Genomic DNA, 10,545 nt, shown 5'->3' on the forward strand with positions numbered 1-10,545 from the left:
TCTTTCTCTCTTCTGCTCTCCTCCTTTTCCTCTCTCCTTCTCTTCTCTTTTTTTGGGGGTGAGTGGGTTTGTGTTTGGTTTTTGAAATGTGTTGTATCCCAAGATGCTCTCAAACTTGTAGTAATTCTGCCTAAGCCTCCTAAATTCTGGTATTATAGGTGTGAGCCACCAGGCGGCTTTGTGTTCACTTTCTCTTTTAACTGTTTGAGAATATCATATATGTATATATGTTTTGATTAGATATATACTCTCTTCCCTCTATTCTAATTTTTCCTCTATGCCCATTACCACTTTTCCCTTACTTCATGTGATCTTTTGCTTTTAAACTCACTATGTCCACTTGGTACTATTTCTGTGTACAGAAGTATAGGACATCTACTGGAACATGAGTAGCTTCAACTGCATCATTGAAGAAAATTGACATTCCCCACTCCATTTCCCCAGAAGCTATCAGTTGTCAGTTAGCTCTTCTGATTGGTATGAGACTTCATGAACTCCTCCATCCATGCTGGTAGTTTGACTGGCCAGTTCTTGTACAGGTTTTGCCATGAGTTCATGTGTGCAAAGACTTTTTTACTGCACTGCCTCTCACTCTTAAAATGTTTCCCCTCAAAAAAAAAGAGTTAGGCCGGGCGGTGGTGGCGCACGCCTTTAATCCTAGCACTTGGGAGGCAGAGGCAGGCGGATTTCTGAGTTCAAGGCCAGCCTGGTCTACAGAGTGAGTTCCAGGAGAGCCAGGGCTACACAGAGAAACCCTGTCTCGAAAAACCAAAAAAAAAAAAAAGTTTCCCCTCCCCTCTTTTTAGATGATCCCTAAGCCTTGTGGGAAGGAGGTATGATATAAATGTCTGGTTTAAAAGTGAGCACTGAAGTCATATCCTCTGTACTTCTACTTCTTAAGCATATTTATACAGTTTCAGGATATGATATATAATCAAAACAAAAAGACATTGAATAACAACTGATTCTAGCAGGCTTTGCTGGTATACTTAACTTAGTAATATAACTATCATAAAATAAATTAGTGATCAACACCAGTGCCTTCCAAAGTCTCGTGAGTATCCTGTTGGCTTTAAGTATTCATATTTTAGCTTCCTGTAAATGGAAAGAATGATCAAATTAAGGCCTATTAATAAAAAAGAACAGAAAGAGTCCTGAGTTCTATATTTTTGTGTGGCAAGTGCCCTATGTACCTGATTGCCGGATACTGCAGAGTCTCAGTCTCCATATGAATTGGTTCTTTTTTTTTATTCAATATATTTTATTTACATTTCAAATGATTTCCCCTTTTCTGGCTCCCCATTCCCCAAAAGTCCCATAAGCCCTTTTCCCCCTCTTCCCCCATCCACCCCTTTCCACTTTCCTGTTCTGGTATTCCCCTACACTGCTGTACTGAGCCTTTCCAGAACCAGGGGCCACTCCTTCCTTCTTCTTGGGCATCATTTGATATGTGGATTGTGTTTTGGGTATTCCAAGCTTCTAGGCTAATACCCACTTATCAGTGAGTGCATACCATGAGTGTTCTTTTGAGACTGGGTTACCTCACTTAGGATGTTGTTCTCCAGCTCCATCCATTTGTCTAAGAATTTCATGAATTCATTGTTTCTTTCTTTTTTCTTTTTTTTTGGTGTTTTTGAGACAGGGTTTCTCTGTATCGCCCTGGTCGTCCTAGAACTCACTCTGTAGACCAGGCTGGCCTCGAACTCAGGAATCCACCTGCCTCTGCCTCCCAAGTGCTGGGATTACAGGCGTGTGCCACCACCGCCCAGCTGAATTAGTACTCCATTGTGTATATATACCACATTTTTTGTATCCATTCCTCCATTGAGGGACATCTGGGTTCTTTCCAGCTTCTGGCTATTATAAATAGGGCTGCTATGAACATAGTGGAGCATGTATCCTTATTACATGCTGGGGAATCCTCTGGGTGTATGCTCAGGAGTGGAATAGCAGGGTCCTCCGGAGGTGCCCTGCCCAGTTTTCTGAGGAACTGCCAGACTGATTTCCATAGTGGTTGTACCAGCTTGTAATCCCACCAGCAGTGGAAGAGTGTTCCTCTTTCTCCACATCCTCTCCAACACCTGCTGTCTCCTGAGTTTTTAATCTTAGCCATTCTGTGTCCTGCGATCTCTGGTTCAGTTATCTAGCTAGTCAAAATCCTTTAAGTTTTAAAAAGACTTTATGATAATGAGATTTTTCATATTCAGTAAAGACTATCCCAAGGAAGTATATAGCTCAGGGGGACATAAGAACCTTAGATCCTAATTCTCATATATTGTTATGACTCACACATAAACATTTTCCCCCAACTAAGGAAAGGACTTAAGATCTGAAGCAAATAGTCTTTGTTCATTCATTTGGTAGCAGACAGTATTGAAGGTGACAGACTACATAGCCTAAGGGTAGTTGCAAAAGACATGTAGTAGGTGGTGGTGGTGGTGGTGGTGGTGGTGGTGGTATGAGGGAGGTAGATAGAGATATGGTGTTTATTTAAAACAAAGAAAACAGACATCTTTTTAAGAACTTTATTGAACCTACTCTTGAAATTGGCAGTGGGGTAACCTGTAATCAGTTTTAATAGTATGGATTCTTTCATACAGAGACTTAAATTGTAGCCTAGATTGGCCTTGAACTCAGGCTACTTCTACCTGAACCTTTGGATGCTGAGATTACTAGGATTACCGAGAAAGCCATGCCTTATCCAAGAAATCCATCTTTAAAGAGGGAAAAATAAATATAATGGAAATGAAGAAACTACAAGGCATTTGTACTATTAACACTGACCATATTGACTAAAAGCATCTTAAAGCCTGACTGAAGCTTCCCTTAATCTTTGCAGGATGATGTGGGCAGCAGGAACTGTGGCTGCCATGTCCAGCATTACATTCCCAGCAGTCAGTGCCCTCATCTCTCGGAATGCAGAGTCAGATCAGCAAGGTGAGATTTGTATTCCTTGCATTTTGTGCCTCCAGCTGGAACCTCTTTGCCCTGAAATATGAAATCCTGCATTCTCCACAACAATAGCAATTGACAACAGTGGCCCCTGTCATTGGAGTATACCTGCTTATTTTGTCAATATAAAAGTTCTGATTTCTTCCTTGCTTACACTCACACTTTAGCAATCTAGAGTCAGCCAGTTAGGTTATTATATTAGTAGAGTTAGAAATAGCAAAGATCGATTTCTATTCTCAGGTCTGATTCTATATTGCCATCAGGATTAACCAGTTTATAATCTTATTTCAGCAGATTCCTATTAATAGCAAATTGGTAATGGAATATCCACTAAAGTTAAATTGAGATGATTCAGAGTCTTAGAAGCTTAATTTAAGAAATAGATCTTTGAAAGGATGAAGAAAAATCTGTTTGGTTGTTACTAATTGGCTATAAGGCGAGATGAAATAAGTTAGAACTGCTGTGCAGAAAATAGACTTTATTTCTTCTTCCTCTGTTTCCTTTTTTAGCAAATTCTGATGCCAAAATTAACCCCCTTTTCTCCATCTTCTAATAGCCCACCTTACTGTAGTCAGGAAGTAGGAGATTTTATTTCATTTTTTTACTTCATTGTAAATATTCATTGTAAGATTCATTTGTGTTACAGGAAAATGGAGAATTTTAGAGGACTTATAAAATGTTATATGTGCGTGTGTGTATATTGTATATGTATAAAATAACATATATAAACAGTGGCTTGATTTTGTTTCATGCCAGTATCAAACTCAGTGCCTAGAATATAGTACTAGGCTACACCTCTGCCCCTAAAAGGGAATTTTTAAACTCTTAAGAGGGCTTTTAAATTTTTCTACAAAAATTAAAATTTATCAGATAGTTTATTCATTATCATTACACCTACTTTTCCACATAATGAATTTGTTGTTATATGTATCCATTCTTAGATTTATGGACTTTAAGTGACACCCTTTATGTATCACCCTTGTGATAGATACATTGTATACACCTTTGTATAATCATCATTAACTGCAGTAACTCAGCTGGGTATGAATACTATTAAACTTGACTGTATTTGACTTACAGAAATATCCATTTCATATTCATCCATATTCATATTAATGTTTTGCTTATATTAGAAAGTAGAGATACCTTGAAATCGGTGCTTCCACAATTTTTGAGTGGAGGTCTGCATGAGCTGGAAGGTTGCAGATGACAACCCGAGGGCAGGAGAGCCTGTCTGTATTCAAAACTGTCTGAGGAAAGGTCCTATTTTTAGTGTACATGAACAATTAAATGGGACAAGGAAGTCTTAATCTATAGAAAAAATGAAATTACCCCATAAAAGAAATGATAATTTTGTATTTTATTATTTTCTACTAAATGGTAGATCTAGTCCAAAAGAATTTCAAAAATTGACTTTATTTTTTTCTCCTTGTAAACCTATTCAGTAGATATAGTATATCCCCCAAAAAAACTTGAGTAATGAATGAAAATATCATGAAGAAACCTAATGACTGTAATAGATTCCATAAGGTAATTAGCCTAAGCTATGATTACTTGGTCCAGTCAGATATGTGTGTCATAATATGATAGAGTGTGCTAGATAAGCTTTGTAGGTTGAAGCACTTTTTTAAGAAGACTGATTTCCCTCTCATTGTTGTGGTTTAGGGGTTGCCCAGGGGATCGTAACTGGAATACGAGGGCTGTGCAATGGCCTAGGGCCAGCACTATATGGCTTCATATTCTACATGTTCCATGTTGAACTGAGTGAGTTGGGCCCAAAATTGAATTCTAATGATGATCCCCTACAGGTAATTTGGTGATCTGTATTATAATAATGGTTCTGTTTGATTATCACATAATCTTGTAGCTTTACATTTCTATTTGTTTATTATCATTATTTCTAACAGTAGCAAGGTCTGTGTTCATTGGAATCATAAAGAATTCATAACAGGCATTTATGGTCTTATATGGAAAATATGTATCTGTACTTTATATTTTTTTTCATCTATATACTCACTATGAATAGTATGCTATTATCTGACTAAATTCAGTCTAAAAAGAAGTTACCTAAAAATTTAACTAAAGGGACTTGGAATGTAGCTCAGTTGGTAAGTGCATGCCTAAAATGTATAAAACTCAAAAGTGAGATGGTGCATGCTTATAATTCTAACATTCAGAAGGTAAAGGCCAGATATCTTAAGTCTTAAGTTCATGGTGGGTCATTCTTGGTTGCATAAGTATGAGTGAATGCCTAAGTTTTCATTTTTAAAAAGAAAAACATAGAAACATTTAATAGAGTTCTGTATAAGCATGAAGTTATTAATGTTAATATGTAGAAATGCATGATCTGAGGTCATAAGAAGAGATTACAGAAAGAAAATTGTTGTTTATGGACATTATTGGTTAGGTTCTATTAATTAGAAATGGTATAAAAAGAAAGCAATGATTAGTTACTCTGTATTATTTTCTAAACAGTAAACTGTATTAGAATTTGTCTTGGTTAATGAAATATACAGGCTTATGAGAAAACCATTAACTATATAGTGGCTTTTTAAAAAGTTCATTCAAAATTAGTTTAGAGTTTAAGAAAAGAGCCTAACCATGCTGGGTATGGGAATGCATGCTTCTAATCCTAGCATTTGGGGAGAATACTGGCAGAAGGTTTGTGATGTTAAAGCCACTCTAAATAGTACAAGACTCTGCCTTAAAACAAAACAAAAAACCTTAACTAAACTTCTTCTTCATTTGTTTTTTTATCTGTCAGGGAGCTTTCATCCCAGGCCCACCATTTTTATTTGGAGCATGTATAGTTCTTATGTCTTTTTTGGTTGCCTTATTCATCCCTGAATACCGTAAAACCAATGGAGTTCAAAAACATAACAACAGCATCAGTGGCAGCCTAAGCACGCCCCCTGAACAGGGCAGTGATGAGGACATTGAGCCATTACTGCAAGATAGCAACATCTGGGAGCTTTCCTTTGAAGAGCCTGGAAATCAGTGCACTGAGCTATAACCCAGTAGTAATGGAGATTCTGCAGACACCATCTCTGAGAGCCATAGAGGAAGCTGCACCATGTGGAGACTTCATGGTGCTGGAGAGGCGATGATGCTAGCAGCATCCTTTGGGCCAAGTTTAATAAGTTACTCTTCCCATGCCCCTGCCCTTTACTCTTCTGTCTCTCTCTGTTCTTTTACTCCCATTCTTTTTTTCTTTTTATATATTCTAAGAAAGATTGAAAAGTCTTCAAGGTTATTTAGAATCTAGACTTTAAAACTTTAATAGAAAAATCATGTCTGTGATAGGAAAGATGGTCTTTCCCTTTAGTAACTAGAATAAGAGTGAAAGAAATTTTTCTATGTCCTTTTTGATATAAGATGGGACAATAGTGTTAACTGCCTTCTTTCATTATCTTTCTGTGAATCATTCCCTCTTAGTTTGTAAATGTTGATGAGATGATAAGAGTCACTTGGTATCAAGGACTGACTTTGTCCAGAGGTTGGATGAAAACCTAGTTTTGCTTTCCATTTATTTTCTCTACTTCTTAAGCTTCTTGAAAACGAACATTATTAATATTGATCTATGATCACTTTTATCAGATAAAGGAAATCTTTCTTAGAAAATTCAAATTATGTTGAACAAGCAGCTCAGATTCTTGGACTTTGTGTCCTGATTGAGGTTATCCTTGGCTACATACTAGGATCCTATCTCAAGGCAAAACAACCAACCATGAAGCTTTCTAGTGACAACAAAGAAATCAGTATACTTCAAGAAAAGTTTTTTTGTTTATTATTTTGTTTTAAAATTTTAAATATTTCTGAAAGGGGGGAGAGTAACAGATCTCAATGGAGTTTATTTCTAAGTTCATGCTTATATGTTACTGTATGCTCTTCCCCATATCTCCTTGTCCTACTTCTGTTTCCCTTACCTTACTCCTGCCTTAACTGTTAATGTAGAATGTGTTTGTTTTTGACTAATCTGTATTTTGGTATGTTTTTCTGAATCCCATAGGAATGTGCACATCAAATTCCTTTCTAAAATATGAGGGTTAGTGAAGCTTAGTTTCATGATAAGTGTATTGCTAATTTTTGAGATGTTTTATGGAAAAAGAAAACTACAGATTTTATATTTTGCTGCACAGTAAATGGACTATTAACTTGGGTCTATCTTCAACAAAGTACTCCTTTGAAAGTTTTATAGGAATGAAAACATGTAGATATTTGTAAGGATTTTAATTTTTTGACGGGGGTGCTGTGTAAATCTTGTATTTATAAATAATGAAGGTATTGACAGAAAAATATATACAACTTTTATAAGGGATCATGTATTGACTGAATACATTTAAAGGAAAATATATTTTGAAGCCTGTTCTTCCATGAACAGATAAAACATATCTTTTTACTATGCTGTTGGTTTTTAGGTTAAGCTTCCTAATGCATAATAAATTTTCAATGGATACTTATATGGCTTAAAAACAATTTATGTCATTGCTCATTTGGATGCTTTTGGGGGGGTGGCAATCAACACAGCTAGGTAATAATCCTTCAACTAATTAAAAACATGGTTTTAAAAAATGATAAGTTTCTTGAAAATTACCTATCAAACATACGTCATATTAATAGAAACTTGAACAATGCTGCTATGGGTGTAGAAATATTTTTTCTTGTTCCTAATAGCTAGATGGTACAAAAAACCAACCAAACAACCAAACAAAAAAACTGAATCTGGAAAAAATACTTGCTGCTCTTGATGAGGAAAGAGTTCAATTCTCATTGTCCAGCATTTACATTGGGAGGCTCACAACCACTGCAACTCCAGCTTCAGGAAATGTGTGATACCTTCTGGCTGTACTCATTTGCACAAATCTATACTCAGACACTCCTACTGTTGCACTATATCCATTTATTATGGCTTGCTAGACACCCTGCAACCCATATATAAACTTCTATATGTTAAGGCCTTCTGAGACTTTTACCCAAGGCCATTATAACAGATATACTGTTACTGCCAGACCCTGCTGGATAACTTACAATAAGACACCATGACCGAAAAGCAAGTTGGGGAAGAAAGGGCTTATTTGGCTTACAGTTCTATATCACTGTTTTTTATTAAAGTCAGGACAGTAATCCAAACAGGGCAGGAACCTAGAGGTAGGATTTGATGCAGAAGCCATGGCAGGGTGCTACTTACTAGCTTCTCATGGCTTTGCTCAGCTTGCTTCCTTACAGAACCCAGGAATACCAGCCCAGAGATGACACCAACTACAATGGGTTTGGTCCTCCCCTATCAATCACTAATCAAGAGAAAGCACACTACAGGCTTGCCTATAGCTCCATCTTATGGAGATCTCAGTTGAGTTTCCTTCCTCTCAGATGACTTTAGCCTGTGTCAAGTTGACACAAAACCACCTAACACAATTGGCCTCTCGTCAAACTTACATAAAGACGCATTTCTATTAACATTAAATCACCTTTCCTTTCTCATTCATCCCCAAGATTTCACATTAAAAATATAAGTAACTTTTAAACTTTACAAATTTTAACACATTAAAAGTTCAGTCTGTAAAACACCCAATTTCTTAAAATCCAGTCTTTTAAAACTCAAAAACTCTCAACTGTGGGCTTCTGTAAAATCAAAAATGCTTACTTCAAGAGGGAAGAACCAGGGCACAGTCACAATCAAATCAAACAAAAACCAAACTCCAAATACATAAATAACACAATGTCCGAGATTCTCCCATGGTCTTCTGGGCTTCTCCAAGGGGCTTGTGTCATTTCACCTCTGCAGCACACTCAACTTGTCTTCTTAGCTCTAGTTAGTTCCACTTCTCTGCTGCTGCTGTTTTTGGTGGTCATCTCATGGGACTAGTATCTTCAATATAATGGGATTATCTGCTGTGTTTGGGCAGCAGGAGTCCATCAGGGCTCCTTTTAGCTAGCAATATATTTGGGGTATGCACAGAGGACAACAGAACCTGATACCTAGAAACCTTTAGGTTCCCCAAAAAATGGTGTCTAGCAGAGGTTGATACCTTAAGTTTATGTGGAGTGGGATGTGTCCTGCAAGGGCTGAGACCTAGAAGTTGTATGTTCTGGACACACCTTCCTCTATCACTGCTTCATATACAGTGCTGATTTTCATTCTGTGTGTTTGTTCTTCTTTTGACATCCCATATGAATGTGTAATTAAGCCTTAACTGGGCAACTCACCCCTGTAGCTGAACCACATACACTTTGGATATCAGACCCTATTGGACAAACTAACACATACCTCAACTGAAATATTCTGATAGTTCAGGTTCTTGCTGGACACTGTCCTTTGGCAAACTCACATACACTAGGTTCAGACCCTTCTGAACCTACCTGCCATATCATCACATACACTATAAGGTCCTCTTGGCCATCACTCTACCATTACAGCTCAAATATACTGCTAGGAATCAGGCTCTGCTTGATACCCAGTAACCCTCTGAGCCCCATGTACAAGTACTGTTTAAAGTCCAAAAGGACCCCTCCCAATACATACTGTTCCACATAAAGTACTAAGTATCAGACTTAGACAACCTCACCCCCATTGCTGCTAAGCATACTCTGTTATTAATCAGTTTGTGGAACATTCTCCACAACTCATCACCTGCACTGCTAGATGCTGCTCCTCTCTACACCAAAATCCCACAAAGAATGATTTGTATCCATAGTACTACCCGAGGACCTAGCTATACCACTCCTGGGCATATACCCAGAAGATGCTCCAAAACGTAATAAGGACACATGCTCCACTATGTTCATAGCAGCCTTTTTTATAGCCAGAAGCTGGAAAAAACCCAGATGTCCTTCAACAGAAGAATGGATACGGAAATTGTGGTATATATACACAATAGAGTACTATTCAGCTATTAAAAACAATGAATTCATGAAATTCTTAGGCAAATGGATGGAACTAGAAAGTATCATCCTAAGTAAGGTAACCCAATCACAAAAGAACACACATGGTATGCACTGACTGATAAGTGGATATTAGCCCACTTACCAAAAGCTCAAAATAAACATGTTACAACTCACAGACCATAGGAAACTCAAGAAAAAGGAAAACCAAAGGGGGTGCTTTGGTTCCTCTGAGGAAGGGAACAAAATATTCACAGGAACAACTATGGAGACAAAGTGTGGAGCAGAGACTGAAGGAAAGGCTACCCAGAGACTGTCCTACCTGGAGATTCATCCTATAAACAGTCACAAAACCCCAAAACTACTATGGATGACAAGAAGTATGTACCGAAAGGAACCTGTTATGGTTGTCTTTTGGAGGGGCCCTGCCAGAGCCTTACAGATACAGAGGCGAATACTAGTATCCAACCATTGGACTGAGTGCGGGGTTCACAGTGGAGGAGTTGGAGGGAAGACTAGAGGGAGAGGGTTGCAGCCCAATTGGAAGGATGACGATGTCGGCCAACCAGATGCCCCAGGACTCCCAGCGATCAAACAAGGTACACATGGTTCCAGCCAAAAGAGTGACAGAGGAATGCCTTTTCGGGCATCAGTCGGAGGAGAGGTCCTTGGTCCTGTGAAGGCTCAATAGAGGTCCCAGTGTAGTGAAAT

The 10,545-nt window shown here is 37.9% G+C and overlaps 1 protein-coding gene across 3 annotated transcripts in view; it reads left to right on the forward strand.

Annotated features, from left to right (window-relative positions):
- The window catches only part of Mfsd14b (major facilitator superfamily domain containing 14B), a 63,087-nt gene extending 55,675 nt beyond the window's left edge, over nt 1-7,412 (forward strand). For 2 of the 3 annotated variants that reach the window (XM_052156900.1, XM_052156901.1), the window contains exons 10-12: nt 2,840-2,937; nt 4,618-4,760; nt 5,717-7,412. In XM_052156900.1, the coding sequence (XP_052012860.1) occupies nt 2,840-2,937; nt 4,618-4,760; nt 5,717-5,965 (490 nt within the window). In that variant the 3' untranslated portion in view covers nt 5,966-7,412. The remainder of the gene's footprint in view (nt 1-2,839; nt 2,938-4,617; nt 4,761-5,716) is intronic. The other variant, XM_052156903.1, reaches the window with a different exon arrangement.
- Nucleotides 7,413-10,545: the final 3,133 nt, after the last annotated feature.

Source organism: Apodemus sylvaticus, chromosome 14 (genome assembly GCF_947179515.1).
Source record: "Apodemus sylvaticus chromosome 14, mApoSyl1.1, whole genome shotgun sequence".
Taxonomy (NCBI): domain Eukaryota; kingdom Metazoa; phylum Chordata; class Mammalia; order Rodentia; family Muridae; genus Apodemus; species Apodemus sylvaticus.